The sequence below is a fragment of the Rhinolophus hipposideros genome (assembly GCF_964194185.1).
Source record: "Rhinolophus hipposideros genome assembly, chromosome: X".
In the NCBI taxonomy this organism is placed as follows: Eukaryota; Metazoa; Chordata; class Mammalia; order Chiroptera; family Rhinolophidae; genus Rhinolophus; species Rhinolophus hipposideros.
In genome coordinates this window covers 55,683,205-55,707,873 of record NC_138046.1, presented here as the reverse complement: position 1 = coordinate 55,707,873, position 24,669 = coordinate 55,683,205, and the positions used below count along the sequence as shown (strand labels likewise).

The window sequence follows — 24,669 nt, the reverse complement described above, 5'->3', positions numbered from 1 at the left end:
CCTGTGTGCAAACTGTAAACTTGTTCACATTATGGTCTTTGAAAACATTCAAATGTTTGGAAGGAGAAGTAAAATATATGAGTCCTCATCTCCCTTCCTCCACAGTCCTCACTAGCCAGTAGGCATCTCTGGCAAAGCCCTTTCGTGTCAGGTCTCATACCTGACTGAGTCACACTGTCTCCAAAGGCCAATATCCCTGGAAGCAGCGTGTATCTCTTTTCATCAGAATTTATTGACAAACTACCTATGAGTCAAGCCAGATGTATCTGCTAGAAACTGCCAGGGTGATTGGGGGAGTTGGGGTGGAGAGGGCAAGGGCTTTCAGTCCTGGACCCATTAGCTCATGGTTGGGCAGGGGAAGGACGATCCAAGACACACAACACACACTGTGCAACATAACTCTTTATTATGAAAATAAACAGCAATCGTGAGTGGGGCAAATAGAACTGACACTCAGGTTAGGTAACTTCATTTTCTTCATCAGCCAGGCCTCCAACCCCAATCATGGGCATGGCCTTAGGTTGGAGAAAAGAGAAACCAAAACGATGAAGATGAAATCCAAGGGCTTTTTTTTTTTTTCAGGGGATTTGTTTGAAGGCCTCTGCTGGGAGCTGGCCATTGGTCTGGAGGGGAGAAAGTCAGGATGTCAGAAGAGCCAGCTCTCTGAGTTTCATTCCCAGGGCACTAGCCTCCACCTTTGTGGACTTCCCAAAGACCCAGAAATTTCCATCTTTAAATCACTTGATTCTCAACCTCACCTTGAGCATAATGAAGATCTGACCAGCTCTGGTGTAGTTCCACTGGCTGTCCTGAAGGCACCTGGAGTGGGAGAACAGGTTATCTCCATTAGTACCACAGTACAGACACACTGGCCATACAATGCCACTACTAAATCTATGTGACTTTTTTGCTGGGACACAGGTACCAGAACGAGCACTATGTGTAATGAGGAAGAAAGTCCTAGTGAAACCCAAAACATCTACCATTAGCATTCATGCCCACTAGAATTCAAAATAGAAAAGTAGAGCTGTTCAAAGAACAAGGGAGCTTAATATATATTGATAAAGATGTTCAAGACAATAACAAATGAAAACTTAAAAAATACAAGTTTTCAATTATATTCTATTGAACTATAGTACACATACCACAGCATTTACCATTTTAAAGTGTATAATTCAGCACCTTTTAGTATATTACAAGAATGTGCAACCATCACAGCTCTAACTAATTGAAAAATATTTTTATCACCTCAAAAAACAACTCCTTAAGGAGGTGACATCATAGGAATGGCGGCAGGGGGCGCACTTTTTGAGTTCTCCTCTGGATCTTATCACAAACGGGACATCTATAACCCATCAAAGGACTCTCTGCTCATCAAGCAGAACAGCAAAGAGACTCGTGCAAGGATTACTTGAAGGACAATATACACAAGAGTCACCTTTGGAGCACACGCAGAGGAGAAGAACAAAGTAGTGCAAGTCAAATATAAAGGACACATACTTCATAAGATAACCCAGCAAGAACTAAGAACTCTAGGGGATCTACCTAATACATCGAGGCAAACACAGAGAGTCAGCCAGAATGGGGAAACAAAGAAACATGTCCCAAATAAAAGAACAGAAGAAACCTCCAGAAATGGAACAAACTGAAACAGAGGTAACCAACCTATCAGAGACAGAGTTCAGAACACTGATGATAAGAATGTTTAAGGAGCTTAGAGACAACATAAAGAAGGATGTAGAAATCATAACGAACAACCAGTTAGAACTAAAGAGCACAATTACTGAAATAAAGAACTCACTTGAAGGAATTAACAGCAGGTTAGATGAAGCAGAGGATCGAATCAGCGACTTAGAAGACAAGTTAGCAGAGATCACCCAAACAGAACAACAGAAAGAAAAAAGAACAAAAAACAATGATAGTGGATAGTGGATGGGGGGCGGGGGTTCACACAGTGTGAGGGATATAAATGATAAACATCTAAGTATTACTTTGTCTTGTGTACCTGAAACTAATAAAAAAGCGCAACTCCTTAAGATAAGAGACCACTCCCTATTCCTCTCCTTTCCCTAGACCCTGGCAAACACAAATCTGCTTTCAGTCCCTGTAGATTTGGCTATTGTGGACCTTTTGTATAAATGAAATCATACAACATGGGAACTTTTGTGCCTGGCTTCTTTCACTTGCCGTAATGTTTTCAAGGTTCATCTATGTTATGGCATATATCAGAACTATATTCTTTTTTTATGACTAAATGATACTCTACTATGTGGGTGTACTGGATTTATTTATCCATTCATCAGCTAAAAGACATCTGAGTTGTTTCCACTCTTTGGCTATTAGGAATAATGTTGTTATGACCCTTTCTCTAAAAGCTTTCGAGTAAATGTATGTTTTCACTTCTTTTGGTATATACTTAGGAATGGGATTACTGGGTCACATGGTAACTCAATGTTTAATATTTTGAGGAACTTCCAAAAAATTTTCCACAGTGAATGCTCCATTTCACATTCATACCAATAATATATGAAAGTTCTAACATCCCCACATCCTCATCCACACTTATCTTCTGTTTCACCGAAAAGCCATCTTAGTGTGCATGAAGTGGTATCTCCTTGTTGTTTTGATTTGCATTTCCCTAATGACTAATAATGCTGAGCATATTTTCATGTGCTGGTTGTTTATTTGTCTATCTTCTTTAGAGAAATATCTATTCAAATCATTTTACCATTTTTAAATTGGGTTGTTTGTCTTTTTTTTATTGAGTTGTAAATGTCCATCAGATATTTTAGAAATGATATGAGATGAGATTTGCAAATACTTTCTCCCATTCCGTGAATTGTATTTTCACTTCTTTGATAGTGTCCTTTGACGCACAAAAGATTTTAATTTTGATGAAGTTCAGTTTTTTTCTATGGTTGTTTGTGCTTTTGGTGTCATACCAGGTGGTAAGGGGAGTGGGGGGGTTGGTAAATAAGGGTAAAAGGGATAAAATATATGGTGATGGAAAGAGAACTGACTCTGGATGGTGAACACACAATGGGATTTATAGATGATGTATTATAGAATTGTACACCTGAAATCTGTGTAATTTTACTAACAATTGTCACCCCAATAAATTTAATAAAAATGATACGATTCAACACACTTTCATAAAATAAAATAAAAATTCCACAGATTGGGAATAAAAGAATACATCAGTAATCAACAGAGAAATGCAAATAAAAATCACAACATCCTATCACCTAACCCCATTACGATGGCTACTATAAAAAAAAATCTAACAGAAAAAAAGTCAGTTCTCTTTCCATCACCATATATTTTATCCCTTTTACCCTTATTTACCAACCCCCCCCACTCCCCTTACCACCTGGTATGACACCAAAAGCACAAACAACCATAGAAAAAAACTGAACTTCATCAAAATTAAAATCTTTTGTGCGTCAAAGGACACTATCAAAGAAGTGAAAATACAATTCACGGAATGGGAGAAAGTATTTGCAAATCTATGTGTACTAACAATTGTCACCCCAATAAATTTTAATTAAAAAAAACTATCGCCTAATTCAAGGTCATGAAGATATACACCTATGTTTTCTTAGAGTTTTATAGTTATAGATCTTATATTTAGGTCTCTGATCCGTGTTGAGTAATATTTGTATGTCGTGCGTGCTAAGGATCAAAATTCTTTTTTTTTTCCTGCAAGTGGATATACAGGTGTTCCAGCACAATTGGTTGAAAAGCTTTTCGTCTCCATTAAAATTATTTTGGCACCTAGTTGAAAATCAATTGACTACAAATGTCACGGTTCATTTATGGACTCTCAATTCTATTGCATTGACCTATATGTCTATCCAAATATCAGTATTACACAGTCTTGATTATAGTAACTTTGTAGTAAGTTTTGAAATTGTAAGGATCGAGAAATATAAGTCCTCCAAACTTATTCTTCACTTTCAATATTGTTTTGACTTTTCTAAGTCCATTGCATTTCCATGTGAATTTTAGGACCCCCTCGTCAATTTCGTGAAAAGAGACAACTGGGATTTTGATAGGAATAATGTTGAATCTGTGGACCACTTTGAATAGCATCACCAGCTTAACAATATTAAATGTTGCAATCCACAAACAACATATTCTGCCATTTGTTAGGTGTTAATTTATTCCAAAAATGTTTGAAAGATTCAGAGTATAAGTTTTTCACTTCTTTAGTAACATGTTTTCCTATGTATTTATTCTTCCTTATTCTACTATAAATGGAATCATTTTTAAAATTTCATTTAAACATATAGTAAACATATAGAAAAACAAATGATTTTTGTACATTGGTCTTGTGATCCTGAAACTTTAGTAAACATTTTTTTATCTATTCTGATAGATTCTTAATGGATTTCTTATATTTTGCATATACAAAATTATGTCATCTAAGCATTGTACCATTTTTAAAAATCTTTACATATATCATCATAAAATTAGGATGCAGTTCCTCCGATAAGGGTCTAATATCCAAAATATACAAGGAACTCATGAAACTCAACAACAAAAAAACAAACAACCCAATTGAAAAATGGGCAGAGGACCTGAAGAGACATTTCTCCAAAGAGGACATACAAATGGCAAATAGACATATGAAAAAATGCTCAACATCACTAATCATCAGAGAAATGCAAATGAAAACCACAATGAGATATCACCTCACCCCAGTCAGAATGGCTATCATCAACAAGAGAAATAGCAACAAGTGTTGGAGAGGCTGTGGAGAAAAAGGAACCCTGATACACTGTTGGTGGGAATGCAGACTGGTGCAACCGCTATGGAAGGCAGTGTGGAGGTTTCGCAAAAACTTACAAATAGAATTACCATATGACCCAGCAATCCCTCTCCTGGGTATCTACCCAAAGAATTTGAAATCATTTATACATAAAGACACGTGTGCTCCAATGTTCATTGCAGCTTTGTTTACGATGGCCAAGACATGGAAACAACCAAAATGTCCTTCGATAAACGAATGGATAAAGAAGTTGTGGTATATATACACAATGGAATACTATTCGGTGTTAAGAAAAGATGATATAGGAACATTTGTGACAACATGGATGGATCTTGAGAGTATAATGCTAAGCAAAATAAGTCAGACAGAAAAAGCAGAGAACCCTGTGATTTCACTGATATGTGGTATATAAAGATATGTGGTATATAAAGACAAAAAAATGAGAAGCAAAAACTCACAGACAATAGTTTAGTGGTTACCAGAGGGTAAGGGGGTGGGGGGAGAGAGATGAGAGTAAGGGGGATCAAATATATGGTGATGGAAGGAGAACTGACTCTGGGTGGTGAACACACAATGGGATTTATAGATGATGTAATACAGAATTGTACACCTGAAATTGTGTAATTTCATTAACAATTGTCACCCCAATAAATAAATTGAAAAAAAAATTAGGATGCCTTTTTCGTGGGCCCACTTTATTTTATTTTTAGAAACCAAATGTCCAAATAATTACTTTTCCAAATTGCCTATGTGTTTCCATTAGTCAGCCCCACACTACCAAGCTCCTTTCTATATTCATACACCCACAACACTCACTTCTGAGACCATAAGAGTTTCATCCCAGACTGAGTGGAGAAAGCCAGCACCATATCCCTCTGCTCCTGTGTGAGGGTGAGCAGGGACCTGTAGACGGGCATATGCACTGGGATGGCGAAGGTGCTCTGGGTCTTTTTAGGGATGGTGTCCCTCACAAACAGCTCATCATTCACGATGAATATACTGGAGGGAAAATGGGCCATTAGACAATTGACGAATAAACAACCCCATGCCCCAAACAATGATCCTGCTCCCAATGCCACTCAGGAAGCAGATTCCTTCCATACCCCAACTGTGCCTGCCCCTCAGATTCCTTGGCTGCTAGCTCTGCCCCTCCCACAAAGCCCACTCTTGGAGAGATTCTCTACCAACTTCACTATTTGTAGATTTAACCCCAAAGCACTTACTCTGTAAAACAGCCTACAGGACAGGACAGTCTAATCCTATTTTAGAGGAAGATATTGTGTCACAGAAAGGTCACGTGACTTGACCAAGGTCACAACCTGGTGAGTGTTGGGTCAGAAAGAGAACCCAGTGCTCTAACCCCAGAGCCCATGTTCTTAACCCTTATGCTGGACTGCTATTTGGATCTACCTGTTGGCTTCCCACAATGTTGAGAAAACCCCAAGGACATGCACGTTCCCACACCCCTGGGCCCAGGCTGGGCTGGGTGTTCCCACCCACAGTGCAGGACTCACCCAGAACTGCTGGCAGGGATAGTGATGAAGTTCCGGGTGAAGGCACGCACAGAACCTTGAGACTTTCCTTCCACTTCCACAAAAAACAAACAATAGCCCTTTAGAGTCACACATGCTTCACATGCTCACGCTGCCTTCCCCTGTCAGGGTCTGGCTTGACACTAATGCCAAAGTGAACAACTGTTCACTGGGAATCAGGGTGTGGGGGATGGGGAGGGCAACAATAGGGGCCATCTGCTCTCAATGACAGGGATGTTACCACGTGCTGGGCCCTGGGACAAGCCCTTCACAAGTCCATAGGTTTCATTTTTTGCAGCTACCCAAGAAGTGGGTATTATTAGACCCATTTTGCAAATGAGAAACATGAGAGGTTAGGTAATGGGCCCAAGTTCTCAGAGTAAGCATCTAGGATGACAGATTTCAAACTCCACAGTGTGTGCCCATAACGCCCGAGCTGTGTGGGCATGGATGCAGGTCTGACCAGGATGGTTTGGGGGCAGAAGGGATTCGGGAGAACACAGAGGGAACAGGAAGGAAATGAGAGGGATAAAGAATTTGGGAGAGTTCAGAGAGGGAGCCCAGTTGGGGTGTGCCGGCAGTGGAACATCTGAGGAGGAGACTCTACACGCACTCACCTTCCTTGAACACCCCGTTGACAGAGAAGAAGAGCATCTTTTCCTGAAAGGGAAGGGCCCAGGTGCTCAGTCACCACCTACGCCTCCTACCCACCTACAGCCTTCTGAGCTTGCCCGAGAGAGGAAGCAGGAGCTCACCGTCTGGAACCAAAAGTCCACTACGAAGGAGCTGAAGTCATGCTGTGTTTTGGGCAACACACAGAGGGAGCACACAATGTCACGTTTTGTATGCTTCAGCAGCTGAACCCGCATGTCTGTGGGGAGGACAGTGAAAGTCATGGTTGCCACACCCTGGGCCCTATGACTGCCCCTTCATGCCCCCTTTCCCTGCCCAATCTAACCCATCACACACTCACAAGGGTCCTTGATGTTCTTCATATTCCTGTTATCCTTGAAGTACTCAAACAAGCTGCTTCTAGAAGAAAAAGAGCAATAGGAGGTGGTGATCCGGCCAGTGTGGAAGTTGCTAGGAGCTGGCCCATGTGCGGAGAGCCAGACGGCCCAAGATCAGAGTCTGAGCTGTGATACTCACGGGGCAGGGTCTACGGGGTTGAAGGGAATGGTCAGGGAGAAGCAGGCCTCGTTATGATAAACACGGAAGAGACGGCGCCGGTCTCCATAGTCATAAGTCAAGTAATACCTGTGGGGAAACAAAGGAGACAAACTATGTCATCTGGTCAGTAAATGATACTTCAAAGTCCTTGAAACAGATCTGTGCTTGGATGGCCTGGTCTTCCCTGCCCTCCCCAATCCTGGTGGTCCCCAGGCACCTACTTCTTCAGGAATTGCAGGACTAGACTCTTCAGCATCTCAGATATTTTATAGCTTTCCTGGAATCAAAAGACACTTGAGATTATGTTGCCGACAAAGTGTCCCTTACAACACTCCAAATGTACTTAGATCCTTCTTTCTTACCTCGCAAGGCTTTATTAAGTAGGGTCTGTCAATGCCATTGATAATTGGTGATGGTAACACCTGGCCATCCTGGAGAAAAGAAGAGGAAGTCAGCAGTGGAGACCAGGGAGGTGGTAGCGGATGATCAGGAAAAGGATGGGCCCAGGAGAGGGTGAGGGTCAGAGGTCAGGTGCGAAAGGACCCTGGATATTCCATGGATATGATTGCAATGGGTGTCTGCATCATGAGGTCCTGGAAGTCTCTACTGTTGTATTGTGTGTGTGTGTGTGTGTGTGTGTGTGTGTGTGTACATTTTCCAGAGAGCATATTCAGGTCTTTTTTAGGAGTTCATGTCCCTGAAATGGATAAGGGTCTGATGTAAACACGTAATCTAGGCAAGATCCAAAGTGCTTGAGGGCAGGTGTGGAGGTCGTCAAAACTAGTAAGAGACGATGATGGATGTAGGCACTTACCAGGCGTAACAACTTGGGGAAACAGTTCTTGATGGCACTGTCCAAAACCAAAAATAGAAAGGAGTCGTTGATAATTTGGGTTGCAATGCTTCCATTTAGTTAAAATACCGATGCCATTAACAAAGACCAGTGTGTTCTGCCCAATTAACAGTCCCATTTTCCCACATAAGCCTCTGATTTCTAGGGTTCTGGGTCCACTTCCCTGCTGAGCAATGAGCACCTGCTCCTCTTCTCTCACTCACTCTCTCTCCTCCCCCTCCTTACCCCTGAGTAGCTCCCACTTATACTGCCCTGACTCCCTTTTCCTATGATATAAGAAGCAGCATTTGTATCCGAAGATCCAGGGCTTCTTCCCCTATCCTGCCTCCCTTCCTTCTTCCAGGTCCCCACTGAAGGCTCCAGACAGAAGAGGGAATGGGGTGGGAGCCCAGGGCTCTGCTTCCTCACTGGGGGTCCAGCATTGTGCCAGGGCCAGGACAAACCCAAGGGATGGGCGAGGATGTTGGGGCAGAGGGTTGACTGAGGCAGTGTGCAGGAAAAACGGAAGGGAAGAGAGGGGGATGAAGACAAAAAGGGAGTGAAGATAGGAGGGGAGTGATGGGGGAGACGTAGGGAAGTAGAGACAAGGGAGAAAGAGAAAGCAAAGCAAAGGGAAGGGAAAGAAGCTCTGCCATGGAGGTGCGGGACAGGGAAGAAAACAGAAGAAAGGGGCCATGGCTCCCCTGCTGCAGCACTTTCCTTCACCTGCTCCTGGCTGATCCTGGAACCTCAGGTTGGAAGGGAAAACATGCACCTGTTGGGCTGGGTGCCCGTTGGGTGCTGGTTGAGCCTTTGTCACTGGTGGGTGGTCAGTCAGACCTGGGAAATAGAGCAGCCAGGGGACAGGAGACCTTCCCCAAAAGGAGTAAAAGGTCAGACCCCCAGCTCAGCCTGGGGTAGTGTCTGTGGCCTCCTACTATGATCACTGCCTTCTCTTCTCATGGCCCTTGTGCACCTGTGCTCGTCTTAGTTCGTTCCTCATCTGAGGAATCATACTTGTGTCAGGCTACCCTGGGCTTCTCTGAAAGACCAGGCAGGAAGATGTGATGTGTGGAGGGAGGGAGGGGCAGTGCCCCTGAGAGATCTGTCCTTCCATCTCCTCAACATCCTCTGCCCTCTGCCTTCTTGACTTGGGAGGTGGTTCTGACCCCTTGACTCAAGGAAACCTGGTTTTTGCCAAAGAGGGTCCAGCTCCTGGCATTGGTCCAAAGGAACAGATGTCATGTTGCCAGCCACCTGAAGCCTCAGCCCTCAGCATGGAGCAGGAATTACCCATGTCAGTTTGCGACTGGAGTAGAGATCCTTTTGGAACATGGGAAAGAGGGTTGCAAACTAAAGAAGATAGGGAAACTCTGTATCAACTCAGAAGCAGACAGGCCTGTCTCAGTACGAGGCTCTGGGCTGGAGGAGCCTTCTCAGTGCAGGGCACCAGCATCTGGCTCACGGCTGGACCCACCTGGTCCTGGTGAGATAGGGATGTCTTGCTTCCTGGAGCACACTCTTGGGTGGGCATTTTAGAGAACACTAGAAGCAGAGTGAGTTACCAGACACCAGACCAAGAAAACTGGTCAGCAGATCAGAGGAAGAAAAGAACTCAGGTGAGGTGAGAGATACAGAAAAGAAAAGGTCCTCCCAGAGAACCAGGGCTGCCACCTTCTGTAGATGGACACTGTTAGGGATACGCTGATCTCTCAGGAGGCAAGCATCCCCAGGAAGGGTGACAGTGGTTACCACCAACCTTGTGTAGGTGGACTGGTCTGGGAAAGTGTTGCATAAGGGGTTCCCTTCCAGCCACAACTCTTCGAGCTTCAGCCCTTTCATCTTGTTCACCTCACATATGGACTGCAACTGAGAAATATGAGAAAAAACTGGAAAGGGAGTTCCAGGGAAAGAAAGAAATCCACACCTCTGCACCCACAACCCCTTTTCTCCCCCACAGATGGTTTCCACTACCTCCTGTCATCACTCTGATGAGCACCCCCCCTTTAACCCAACTTGGATCTGCTCCCGTTTCTCACCTGATTTTTGGAGAGGTTCAGGATCTTGACAGTGGGGGCCATCTGTATAAGGTCAGACAGGCCATTCAGCTGGTACAGTTTGTTGTTGCACAAGTTCAAGGACAACAGCTTTTGGGGAAAACAAGTCAGAGTGACGGTTACTATCTAGGGCCTCAGGGACAAATCTGCCCCCTGACAATGAGTTCTGCCCTCTACCGGAACACCAGCACTGGGTCTAAGGCCTCACCTCAGGGAAATTCTCTTTGATGATCTGCAGGGTGGCAGCCATGCAGTTTCTTCGATTCAGGATTATATCAATACCAAGGCCCACCAAGTCTTCAGGAAGACGAGAAGAAGGAATCAGAGGCTGAAAGGGTCCACGACCACCACCAACCCCTTAACATGCTACCATCCATAAGTCTCCTTTCCAGGCCGACCTCTCACCTGCCCTAAAATTATTAATGTCAGCCATACCTGGGTCAAAGCGGAACATCTGGAGGTCAAGAGCTTTCTGGGAGGGATCATATCGCTTGTCCATGGTCAGCTGCAGAGAAAGATGGACCGAAAGCTCTGAGGCTATGGTGGTGATAGGAAAATTGGGAAACGGAGGAAGAAGAGGTGGGTCTGGGTGTGGGCACACAACATGCCTTGAGTCTGCATTACCTTTAGCTGCTCCATTTCCTTTGGCTCCAACTTATCCCACACAGAGTAGGGTACAGAAGAAGTATTGACAAAGATAGGTATCTGCAGGAAGGAGCGGTGGGGTAAGCACTAGGAACTCCAGTTCCAAAGAAGACTACCAGCCCCTGACCTATCCTTCTGCCCCTGGACTAGGTACAGGTAATGCCCTCCACACACACCTTTTGGTTCTCCTCATCACAAATCTTGTAGCAGACATCATTCAATGCAGAGGCAGCGCTAGCATCCTGGACAAAGAACTGGGCCCGGTTTTGCACATAGTGGAACTACAGAGATTGAAGCAACAATAGTGACATAAGCCAGTGGCCCCTGCTGAGCCAGGTCTCACCCGCTTCCTTGTGTGCCCTAATGTGGTTTCACCATCCTCTCTTACATCCACTGGAGTGAAAGGGACACTGCAATGGCTCTGGATTGAATTCATTAGCCATATCTTGTCATACTTCATCCCATCAGGAACCTAAGTGTGAAAAGAAAGGAAGGGAGAGAGCAGAAACAACATGCAAAGAAGGCTGGAGAACAGGCCCAACACAGTATTCTTTTCCCACCTTGTACCAAAATCAAAAGGACTTCTAAAAAGGGGACTGCAGACATGGTTTCTTACGTTTGTGCCAAATATGGAGTTCTTAAATCCCTTTTTTACTATTCCAACTCTCCTTGATTTAATCAACATAAGGTGTTAGATATGATACTTCTTTTATCAATTTCCAGGAGATCCTCCAGAGACCCAACCCTCCATCTCCTACACTCATCTTGAACCAAACTGAGACATCTAGTGTGGAGTGGTTTCATCTCCTTGGCAGTATTTCCACTTTTGCCTTTAGACAGTCTCTTCCATTTTCCCTACAGTCCTCCTGCCTCCTTTATACTGCTTCTCTGAATGTGCCCTTAAAGGAACAAGAATGTTATCTCCTGGTAATAAAAAGGAAAGATTACAAACTGTCCCCAACAAAATACCTAGCATCTTTATATGAGACCAACATAAGTCTAGCTGACCTTTCTTGCAAGCATGTTCCACATATTTTTCAGGACACTCACCGTGATTTTGAACCAGCTCCCCAGGGTTCCAGCTTGTGTGTTCTGCCCCACTTCTCCCTCACAAGGTTTTCTACCTTTCTGCACAATAATCTGGATACGGCCTTCAATGCACAATCCCACTTTTCCGTTGTCTGGGATGGTATTCGAAGTACTACGGGAGGAAGTGGAAAGAAGGAGGGTGGCAATACATGCTAAGAAGTACTGTATACACCTTTACCTCGCTGACACCAGGACTACAATTAGGACTGCTCAACCATTATTTCACTTCTAGCATTCTTCAGTTTTCCAGTGAGAAGAAAAAAGAAGACCACGAAGAGTTAAAAAGTTGCAGTGCCACGGGAAGCTGCATACAAACGAGGCTGCCAGGTCACTTACTGCTTTACTTGGGGGATCTGCTGGACATCCTTAATCCCCTGTTTTCCATTATCCTTCTGGAGTGGTGAATGCTGACACTTGTTTCCACCATGCTCACAGTGATGATTCCTCTTGCCAAAATGACGTCGGGAACAACTCCAACTTTTCTTTTGTCCTTGACGTGAGTTACCAACATCTTCGTCTTCTGAAAAGGGGAACAAAAATACAACTTTGAGAACATATCAGTGGCCCATTTCCCAGGTACCACATCTTAGACCAATGCCATGGTAGGGCAAGCAAAGTGCCACCCTAAGGCACCATTCCACAGACTCCAGAAAGGAAACTCCTCTGCCTATCCAGATAGGAGAACCTTATCTAACATATGGTACTGTCAGGGGAGAGATCACAGAGGAGGAAGAAGAGGAAGAGGAGATAACTGCGTCGAACCTTTTTAGAAATGGAGCAGGATTTAAAAAGAAGAGAAGTGTATGCATCCATGGGTTAGACTGAACACCAGCCATACACGAGGATGGCATGCGAATCTGGCCCCTCTCAGGCCTCCCTAACAACTACACCAATACCTGGGAGGCAAACTCTCTCATGCTTCCCAAACCCAATCAGACACCAAACAGATTCCACTAATACTCAGCAAGCTGTGCTTCCTCTGCCAGGGCAGTACAAGCTTTAATGTCAGGTGGGACTGAGGTTTCAGCCTCCTAAAACCTCACCCTTCCTCCAGCCTTGCCCCAACTATACTCGTTTGAAATATCCAGAGTGAGCTTCCTCTTCGTCCAGTCTAAAATGTCTCCTTTCAGCTCAGGAGACAACTCTTTCAAACCTTGGCTTTTCTGTAACAAGGGTCTGAATGACTGAAATAAAATGACGTTTCAAGTCTCATTTCCAAGTCTCTACGGATTCTTCTTTTCTCTTTCTATTATCAATATTTAATTTAAAAAATTGTTTACTAAAATTAATTGGGGTGACGATGGTTAGTAAAATTACAAAGGTTTCAAGTGTACAATTCTGTAATACATCATCTATATATCACATTGTGTGTTATCAATTTCTAATTTGATCCCATTATGGTCAGAGAACATGCTCTGCATGATTTTGATTCTATTGAAATTGTGAAGGTTTGTTTGATGGCCCAGGAGATGATCTATCTTGGTGAATCTTACATAGACACCTGAAGAAAAATTGTACTCTGCTGCTTTTGGGTGGAGTGTCCTACTTATCATGTAGATCCTATTAGTTTATGGTGTTATTCAGAGATCCTATATCCTTGATGAGTTTACTGCTAGTGATTCTATGACCTGCTGAGTGGGAAAATGTTGAAGACCCCAACTATAATTATGGACTTGGCTATTTCTCTTTTCAGCACCAGAAGTTTTCACTTTGTGTATTTCAAAACTCTGTTATTCAGTGCATATACATTTAGTATAGTTATATCTCCCTGATGGATTGATTCTTTTCTCATTACTTAATGCCTCTCTTTGTCTCATTAATTTTCCTTGGTCTGACATCTACATCTACTCTATTGGAGTGTGTAGCCACAGGTATGCTCATAAAGTGTCTTGGTTATATCACACCCTGTATCAACAACTAGAATCTGTTGTGATCCACCTCTTCCCCCAACAAACATTCCCGCCAACATATGTCATTCACCATGTAGAAAGATTTGGAAGCTTTTCAGCATCTACAGAATTAAGATACCATCCACGCATAAGTTAGATCATACGGTGTTTGTCTTTCTCTGTCTGACTTATTTCACTTAGCACAATATCCCCTAGGTCAATCCACGTTGTCACAAATGGCAGGGTTTCATTTCTTTTTGTATAGCCAAGTAATATTCCATTGTATATATGTGCCACTTCTTTATCCAATCATCTATTGATGGACACTTACATTGATTCCATATCTTGGCTATTGTAAAAAATGCTGCAATGAAACAGGGGTGAATATCTCTTTCCAATTATATCTGTGTACATCTGTTTTCTTTGGCGAAACACTCAAAAGAGAAATTCCTGATCATATGGTAATTCTATTCTTCATTTTTTGAGGAATCTCCATACTGTTTTCCACAGTGGCCGCATCAATTTACAATCCTACCAACAGTATACAAAGGTTCACTTTAGCACATGAATAGTTTCAAATATAAGAGATAGTCTGCTTAGCATTATACTCTCAAGATCAGACAGAAAAAGCAGAGAACCCTATGATTTCACTGATATGTGGTAAATAAACCAAAAACAAGACAAACAAATGAGAAACAAAAACTCATAGACACAGACAATAGTTTAGTGGTTACCAGAGGGTAAGGGGGATGGGGGGTGGGAGATGAGGGTAAGGGGGATCAAATATATGATAATGGAAGGAGAACTGACTCTGGGTGGTGAACACACAATGGGATTTATAGATGATGTAATACAGAATTGTACACCTGAAATTATGCAATTTCATTAACAATTGTCACCCCAATAAATAAATTTTAAAAAAAGAGATAGTCTGCTAAGAATATTTAATGATATTTACATCAATGTACTTCTCCACTAACACAGTGCATGGAAGAAGCCTAATTTCCAACAATATGCTTAGCCAATCAAAAGTCATACTTACACTTTGATCCAGAAATTTCACTTTTTGAATTTGTCATGCAAATTATTCTCTGCCTAAATATATACCTATAGTTATAAAGCTGTGCTTTACAGGCTCTTTAACACAGAAGGATGATGCAACCAGATAGTGTCTGATATTTTCAAAAGCAGAGTAGAAGTGATTGTGTTTGGAATCAAGGATGGACAGAAAAGCAGTGACCTGAGTACCTGACACACAGAGTAGAAAGAGATGGATGTATGGGTCTGAATGATGAGAGTGAGCATAGGGAGGAGAACAAAACACAAACGGAAACAGCCTCTGAGGTACTGAATTCATCCTGACGATACACATCTCATCTGTCTCTATTATTTCACCTTCCAGTTGAACACCACAGAAACAGTTCCCACACAGTCTGAGAAAGGAGAGAGAGTACAGGGGAACAGCGTGCAAAGATGGGTCCCTTGGATGGAAGGCTGGAGTTCAGGGTGTCTTGGTTCCAAACATCACTGTACACCAGGCTTTGAGTGATTCCCATCCTAGTGCTCAATTAAGCCCTAACAGATTCACACATTATTGGTTATATAGGATATGAGGTCAGATTGGACAAGCTTTGACTCCTAATGGTAAATTCTATGGTCCATGGCAAGTAACTTTGACTTTATGGTGACCCACATAAATTTTCCCCCTTAAACTGAGGATAGTAATAGTTTCTACCTCATGAGGTAGTTAAGAGAATCGAGTTAATATATGGAATATTAATATATGGAAAGCATCTGGAGAAATGCTTGTGACCTAGTAAGTTTATAAGTAAGTTAGCTATTACTAGGCCAGGTACTTAGTACAATGTCTGGTTTTTAGTAAGGAAAGAATACGTGTTATTTGTATTCATTGTTACTAGTCCCCTGGAAAATAAGAAAGAAAACAGATGGGTGTATGGAAGAAGCTTTCAGTGTCAGCTATTAACATCTGATACGATTCAACACACTTTCATAAAAAAAATTCCACAGATTGGGAATAAAAGAATACATCAGTAATCAACAGAGAAATGCAAATAAAAATCACAACATCCTATCACCTAACCCCATTACGATGGCTACTATAAAAAAAAATCTAACAGAAAAAAAGTGTTGGTGGGGATATGAAAAAGATGGAAATGTAGTGCACTGTTGGTGGGAATGAAAAATAGTGCAGCCTCTATGGAAAACAGTATGGAGATTCCTAAAAATATGAAAAAGTAGAAATATTATATAACCCAGCAATGCCAATTATGGATATATAACCAAAAAAATTGCAAGTAGAATGTCAAAGAGATATACACACACCTGTGTTCATAGCAGCACTATTCATAATATACAAGCGGTAGAATCAACTAAAATGCCCAGCCATGGATGGAAGGATAAACAAATTATGGTACATACACACAGTGGAATACTATCTAGCCTTAAAAATGAAGGAAATCCTGTCACATGATTCAATATGGATGAACCTTAAGAACATTATGCCAAATGAAATGAAGTGGGCACAATAAGACAAATACTGTATGTTTCCACTTATATGAAGTATCTAAGGTGGTCAAATGCACAGAAACGGACGATAGAATGGTGGTTACGAGGAACTGGGGGAGGGACAGGAGTAATGGAGACTTCCTGTCTAACGTAGAGATTTGCAAAATGTTTCACTACAATGTGAATATACTTAACAGACCTAAACTGTACACGTAAAGATGGTTATGATGGTAAATTTTATGTTGTGTTTGCTACCATAATTTAAAAAAAGTATACTACAGTATGATTACTCAGAGGAAATATTAATGAACGTTTATGTTTAGATGTATAAATATAAGCATGAAGAAGTCAAGGAAAAGTAACATGTGAGACTGTCAACCGTGTTGGTAAATGAGTGGTTGTAATACAGAATAGTTACACTTTCGTGTCCATGCTTTACTTGTATAAAAGGCTGGGTTGGGTTTTTGCCAGGTGTTTCGAGTGAAGCAATATTCCTATTGACTCATTACACAGCTTAAAAGAAATAATTCATTACTGATAATCAGATCCAAAAGTCTTCTCTCTGATTAATAGGCAGCATCCCTTTGGATGACTCTCCCAATTTCACTTGATCCCAAATTACTTATACATAGAAATTAGGCATTTAGGGGTAACCACCACTTTATCAAGATGTGAAGCATATGCCACACTCCTAAAGCTTCCCAATTATTCTTTTCATCTCCCAGCTCCACATAAAATTTGATTTGCTTTCTGTCATAATATATCAGTTTTGCCTGCTCCAGAATTTCATACAAATGGAGTCATTCATCCTGTATGCCTTTGTGTCAGGTTTTCTGAGTCAGTTTAATATTTTTAAGATCCATCCACGTTCTTGCCTTTTTTATGGCTGAGTGATACCCCATTGTATGTGTCTGTTTACCTTTGATAATGTTTTAATGAGTTTTCAGGAGGAAGTGAAAGTAGATCTTTGTGTTCAATCAGCTACCTTTCTTGAATAGTCTTCTATTCTTTTATAATCTATATAATTTCTTCCTTTATCACTCCTTTATTTCTCTGGGGAACTATTATCTTAAGACCTTTTTCAGCCTGTTCTATTCCCTCAGTGCAAATCATTTGATTTGTTGAGTTTGTTCTGTCCATCCTATGCTTACGCTGGGTTGTGACTCTCTCTTGCACACGAGGCTTCACTGCCTAGTCAGCCCTCAGCTCCTGGGTGCTGGGATTTAATCCATACCTTACCCTGACGTCACCAGTGGTTTAGCTTCCTCCATGGCTCTACCACTGGAGGCCACTGCTATACCACTGTGTTTAACCATTTCCTTTCTTTATTATAAAGAGATTGTTCTCTCTTTCTTACATGGAAATTATTCTCTCATGCTTCCCAGAACAGCTTGCATTTATAATTATTGGAATTATGCGTATTTATTATTGGAATATTATTATTCCAAAATCACAAGTATAACATTTCCAAATTAAGTACCGTAAAATGTTTGCACTCTGAACACTGGAATTGTTCAGGTAGTTCTCAAACTTGTTTACACACTAGAGACACCTGGGGAGATTGAGATAATCAGTAGCACTAGGCTACACCCACAGCAAGTAAAGCTGCACTGGGGTCAGACACAGGCAAACACATTTTTAAACTCTCCATGTGACTGCAGTGTGCAACCAATTTTGAAAACTGCTGTTCAAACATCAGCTTTTGGTTGATGTTTGCCAGAAGTTCCTCAAATAGCTGTCACCTCATTTTGCTGAGTTTCTACTCAGTGTTGTTTCGGGGTGCTAATGATTCCTTTAGCTTAGACTAGGGATTGGCAAAGTATGGCCCATGGGTCAAACTTGGCCTGTCACCTGTTTTGGTAAGGCCTGCAAGATAAGTGTGGTTTTCACATATTTGAATTGTTGAAAAATCAAAAGAATATTTCTTGACACATGAAAATTATTTGAAATTCACATATCAGCATCCATCCATAAAGTTTTAATGCAACGCAACCATACTGTATCTACTGCAGCTTTCACTCTACAATAGCGGAGGTGAATAGTTACAACAGAGACCAAATGGCCTACAGAGCCTCAAGTATTTATGATCTGGCCCTTTCCAGAAGAAGTTTTTTGAGTTCTGGCTCAGAGCAAGTGTCCTAAAAGCAAGTGCACAGTAACTCTGGTAAATGGCTGAGTTTACAAAACAGCCCCTTTGGCAAAGCCCAGAAAGAAGATTTACCATAGATACTTAAGACTTCATTATCGGGCCTTTTCTTCAGCATCCACTTCTTCCTGGTGTTCTGGATCAGGTGTGGGAATTGAGTAAGCTATCTTTCGCTATCAAGATGGCTCAAGTCACACATCTAGAGTTTTATTTACGTACATTTTACGTACGTACATTTTATTATAAATAACTATTTACATTTTATTAACTTTTACATTGATCAAATGCAACTTTCAGAGAAGTTCAGATATTTCATGATCTAAGGGCTCTGTTCAGCTATTCCCCACCTCCAAGTCTGCTGATGGTCAAACCAACATGACTAGCCTTCCATCCCAGCTGCCTATTCAGGTGAACAGCAGCCATCTTGACCCGGGAGCTTAACTGCTTCTACAAGGTGTGGTACAAAAAAAAAAATGGTGAATGTTTAAATGAAAAAAGATTACAGTAAAATATATATAGTCATTAATCTCCATCAAAATACTCCCCCTCACATAGAACACACTTATCCTGTCGTTCTTACCACTTTCTGAAAAACTTCTGGAAGTCGTCATTTGTGAGTTGTCTTTAAGAGCATTTAAGAAATAAGGTGTGTAGAAAATGGTCTGAGAAATGGGCAAACGGTTTTATCCACTGTCATGACAATGCTCCATGTCACCCATCACCTCTGGTGTGGCAATTTCTGTTAAATAAAAACATTGCAGTGTGTCCTCATCCACCATATTCACTGCATCTGGCACGGTGTGACTTCTGGCTCTTCCCCAAAGTCAAAATGACAATGAAAGGTAAATATTTTGAATCGATTCAGGACATCGAGGCAGTCACAACAATGCAACTAAAGACACTCACGGAAGAGGACTTCCAGAACTGCTTTAGAAAGTGGCAAGAACAATGGGATAAGTGTGTTCGAAGTAATGGGGAGTATTTTGAGAAGGTTTAATGGCAATGTGTCCTTTACTATAGGATTTTTTTTTTAAGTTTAAATTCACTGTAACTTTTGATCACACCTTGTACTTGGCCTATGACTCCCAGATCCCAATATCCTCACTGAAATGAGGATGAACATGTCAATGACAGGATCTCTCATGTCATCTGTGGACTACGGAAGTCCGCCAATTCAGAACACTTCAACGATGAAGATGTCCTCCTCACCAATACGTCCCTGAATTCTGTGAGGAAAGGAGTGTCCTCTGAGTCCCAACAGCACCTGCTTGTTCCACCGACTCACTGACTTCAAAGACATTTCTATTCAAGTGACCACCAGTGGTAAGTCTTTGCAACTCTTTTACCATTGCGAGCCGTGGAATTCAATATTTCATCCTTTAATGTCAACTGGATCCTTACTATCTTCAGATCTACCTGGGCAGACTATCTAATCTAGAAACTCATTTCTTTCAGGATCCTTTGCTTGCAACCAATTTTGGTGTTAAGAATTCTATTAATCAATGTTCCCACTTGCCTATGCCAGAATTCATTCTAGCTAGCTATTTCATGCAAAAAAGACATATTTAATAAAATGCATTACATAGCTTCCAAAATTCATGAGGGCCAGAAAAGCTGGCTTGTAAGCTGCATAGCCAGCGAAGCCCATTCACACCATAGGATTCTCGTTGCTGAAAAACCACTGCTGCTTGACTGCTACATGACACGTATGGCAGAGAATGAATTCTAGAAACTGTGCTATGTATGTCCCAGAAAACCCAAAGACCTTTCCCATCATACACATCACTGGGCCGTGTGTGGCTCCCATCTCATTCACTTACCCCTCCAAGTCTCACTAAGGTGCATATGTTTGATACATGGAAATCTGTTTGGAAACTTAGATACAAAGGGCTCTAGTTCGCAAGTGTGCACAAATACAGAGCTCTCCATTCTCGTTTTCAGCTTTCCAGTCTCCATAGTATAGGAAAGCATATAAGAGTGTTTATGAGTGTTGGTACTATCTTCCAAGTTAGACCATTCATAGTATATTGCAGAAGACCATTTTCTACTATTCTCAATGATATATTCACAATGAAAATGTTATTTTTTTTCTGTTTGTTGAAATTATTTTTTGTGTATTAGTCTTACATGAAATAAACTTTCTGGAGGCACTATGGGTTGCAGGAAACCAGCCCAAACTCATGCTGAAGTCTTTCTTGGACAATACTCAGGTGTCTACGGACACAACATTGGTGATGGCTGGCCTCAGTGTGCTCTGAGATTTTCAGAGGCGCCCCAGGCTAGCCCTGGAGCCAAACCTGAAACTGCATTAACTGCGTGAACACTTGCCCACCCTGGTGATTACCTGGGTCCCTGCCTCATCCGACTCACATAGCACCTGAGGCTCTTTCAGTGGCTGTCTTTATGGGCAGCCAGCAGGTGACCACAGGCCTTGCGGTGCCCTGTGCCTTTTGATAGGGTGTCCCAGGCCTCATACAGATATCAGCTATCCTTGGTTCTCTGCGTGGCCTCTCACACATACCATCAGGTCTAGCACAGGCAGAAACCTACCATTGATAACTCTGTAGCTCTTACCAGTTACCTCGGACCAGTCACAGGCAGTAACTGACCTTGACCTGCATGTGAACCCTTCTCTAGAGAGCTCAGAACCAACACACTCGGAGACAAGCTTTACACTACAACAGAGCACTACCCGATCAGCCCCACAAGTGGCACACCCAAAGGGTGGTCTCAACAGGCACATGATCCGTCTCGGGTGAATCCCACTCTGTGGGGTCTGCCTCCCATAAAGCAGCTCATGTGACGTGGGTGTGACCAATCTTCATAGCCAGTCAGCCTGAGAGTCAATCCCACCCTGTGACAAGCCAACAGCAATCAAGGCTCAACTACAACAGGAGGGCACACACAACCCACACAAGGTTCACTCCTGGAGCATTCAGCACAGGAGATCAGGAAGATCACGTCACTGGGGCATACAGGTCTACTACATAAGGTCACCCAACGAACACTGAGAGACATAGGATTTCTACCTAACACAAAAAATAGAACATAGAGAGGAAGACAAAATGAGGAAACAAAGAAATATGTCCCAAATGAAAGAACAGGAGAAACTCCAGAAAATGAACTAAAGGAAATGGAGGCAAGCAACCTCATAGAAACAGAGTTCAAAATACTAGCGATAAGAATGCTCAAGGAAATCAGCATAAATTTCAACAAAGAGAGAGTAAGCATAAAAAAGGACACGGAAACCATAAAAAGGAACCAGTCAGTAATAAAGAATACAATACCTGAAATGAAGAATACACTAGAAAGAATCACCAGCAAATCAGATGAAGCAGAGGACTGAATCAGTGATTTGGAAAACAAAGTAGCAGAAGACACCAAATCAGAACAAAAAGAAAACACTATTTAAAAAAATGAGGATAGTTTAAGGGAACCCTGGGACAACATAATGCATAACAACATTCACCTCAGAGGGGTACCAGGAGAAAAATAAAGGAAACAAAGGATGGAAAACCAATTTGAAGAACTAATGACAGAAAAGTTCCCTAAACTGGAGAAGAAAATAGACATATAAGTCCATGGAGTGCAGACTTTCAAGCAAACTAAACCCAAGAGGCCCACCCAAAACACATTATAATTAAAATGCAAAAGATTAAAGACAAACAGAGAATCCTAAAAGCAGCAAGAGAAAGGCAACTAGTTATTTATGAGGGAACTTCCATACGCCTGTCAGCTGATTTCTCAACAGAAAGAGTGCAGGCTAGAATGGAGTGGCAGGAAATATTCGAAGTAGGGAAAACTACTGGACTACAACCAAGACTACCCTATGCAGCAAGGCTATCATTTAAAATTGAAGGAGAGATAAAGAGCTTCCCAGACAAGAAAAAGCTAAAAGCATTCACCCAACAAGCCAGTATTACAAGAAAAGTTAAAGGATTTCTTTAAGAAGGGGGAAAAGAACATAAATATCAACAATAAAATGGCATTAACTATGTATTTATCATCAATCACTTTAAATGTCAATTGATTGAAAGCTCCAATCAAAAGACAGGGTAGCTGAATGAATTAGAAAACAAGACCTATAGATGTGCTGTCTACAAGAGACCCACTACAGATTGAAAGACACACATAGACTGAAAGTAAAGGAAAAAGATATCCCACGCATTGTCTACAGCCATACCACCCTGAAGGTGCCCGATCTCGTCAGATATCCCACGCAAACAGAAAAAAAAAAATGCAGGGACAGCTATACTTATACCATACAAAATAGACTTTAACACAGAGGCTATAATAAGAAACAAAGAACATTCCATAATGACAAATGAACCAATCTGACAAGAGGATATAACCCTAGTAAATATCTCAGCATCCAACATAAGAACACCTAAATATATAAAACAAATATTGACTGCAACAAAGGGAGACATCAACAGTAATACAGGCAGAGTAGGTGACTTTAATACCTCATTGACACCAATGGACAAATCTTCCACATACAAAATCAAAGAAACAGCAGCCTTAAGACACACTAGACTAGGTGGATTTAATAGATATATTTAGAGCATTTTACCCCAAAGCAGCAGAATATACATTCAAGTCCATGTGGAACATTGTCCAAGATAGGCCACAAAACAATTCTCAATAACATGCTACTAAAGAATGAATGGGTTAACAACACAATCAGGGAAGAAATCAAAAGCTATCTTGAGACTAACTAAAATGAAAATACAGCGACCCAAAATGTATGGCACAGCAGTCCTAAGAGGGAAATTCATAGCAACAAAGGGCTACTTCAGAAAACAAGAAAAGTTTCAAATAAACAATGTAAGGAATTTTAAAAAGAACAGGGAATAACGCCCAAGGTGAGTAGGAGGAAGGAAATAAAAAAGATCAGTGGAAATAAATGAAATAGAGACTGAGAGAAACAATACAAAAGATCAATGAACCCAAGAACTTTTTCTTTGAAAAGATAAACAAAATTGATAAACCTTGAAAAAAACTCAGCAAGAAAAAAAGAGAGGACCCAAACAAATAAAATCGGAAATGAAAGAATAGTGACAACTGACACCACACAAATACAAAGGATTATAAAAATGTACTACAAGCAATTATACACAAACAAACTGGGAAAACTGAAAGAAATGAATAAATTCCTAGAAACACACAATCTTCCAAGACTGAATCAAACAGAAAAAGAAAATCTGAACTGCTCGATTACTACCAATGAAATTGAATCAATAATCAAAAAACTCCCAACAAACAAAAGTCCTGAACTGGATGGATTCACAGGTGAACTTTACCAAACACTCAAAGAAGAATTACCACTATCCTTCCCAAAGCATTTAAAAAATTCAAAGGAGGGAAAGCTCCCAAGCTCATTTTACACTGATTCCAAAACGACATTACAAAAAAAGAAAATTGTAGGCCGATATCCCTGATGAACATCCACGCAAAAATCCTCAACAAAATATTAGGAAACTGAATTCAGCAATACATTCAAAAGATCATACGCCATGATCTAGTGGGATTTATACCTGGGATTCAAGGTTAATTCAATATCCACAAATCAATTAACATGATATACCACATAAACAAAATGAATGATAAAATTCATATGATTATATCAATAGGTGCAGAAAATGTGTTTGACAAAATCCAGCATCCATTTATGATAAAAACTCTCAGCAAAGTAAGAAAAGAAGGAACATGCCTCAATATAATAAAAGCCACATAGGAATAACCCACAGCTCACTTCATACTCGACAGGGAAAAGCATTCTCACTAAGATCAGGAACAACACAAGGATGTCAACTTTCATCACTTTTATTCAAGATAGTACTGGAAGTCCAAGCCAAAGCAATCAGATCAGAAAAAGAAATAAAAGCATCCAACTGGAACAGGAAGAAATAAAACTGTGATTATTTCCAGATGACATCATACTACATATAGAGGATCCCAAAGATTCCACCAAAAAAGTATTAGAACTGATAAGTGATTCAGTAAATTAGC

At 41.2% G+C, this 24,669-nt stretch overlaps 1 protein-coding gene across 1 annotated transcript in view; it reads right to left on the bottom strand.

The window, feature by feature from the left end:
• Nucleotides 1–384: 384 nt before the first annotated feature.
• Nucleotides 385–24,669, bottom strand: part of LOC308494715 (nuclear RNA export factor 2-like) — a 36,449-nt gene continuing 12,164 nt past the window's right edge. The window contains exons 3-22 of the mRNA XM_081042635.1: nt 12,433–12,616; nt 12,058–12,208; nt 11,396–11,479; nt 11,184–11,288; nt 10,987–11,067; nt 10,798–10,867; nt 10,571–10,659; nt 10,345–10,452; nt 10,065–10,174; nt 8,288–8,324; nt 7,836–7,904; nt 7,695–7,750; nt 7,453–7,560; nt 7,277–7,335; nt 7,059–7,174; nt 6,921–6,963; nt 6,286–6,358; nt 5,588–5,770; nt 759–819; nt 385–623 (exon numbers count right to left, since the gene is read on the bottom strand). Coding sequence (XP_080898761.1) covers nt 579–623; nt 759–819; nt 5,588–5,770; nt 6,286–6,358; nt 6,921–6,963; nt 7,059–7,174; nt 7,277–7,335; nt 7,453–7,560; nt 7,695–7,750; nt 7,836–7,904; nt 8,288–8,324; nt 10,065–10,174; nt 10,345–10,452; nt 10,571–10,659; nt 10,798–10,867; nt 10,987–11,067; nt 11,184–11,288; nt 11,396–11,479; nt 12,058–12,208; nt 12,433–12,616 — 1,832 coding nt within the window. The 3' untranslated portion in view covers nt 385–578. The remainder of the gene's footprint in view (nt 624–758; nt 820–5,587; nt 5,771–6,285; nt 6,359–6,920; nt 6,964–7,058; nt 7,175–7,276; nt 7,336–7,452; nt 7,561–7,694; nt 7,751–7,835; nt 7,905–8,287; nt 8,325–10,064; nt 10,175–10,344; nt 10,453–10,570; nt 10,660–10,797; nt 10,868–10,986; nt 11,068–11,183; nt 11,289–11,395; nt 11,480–12,057; nt 12,209–12,432; nt 12,617–24,669) is intronic.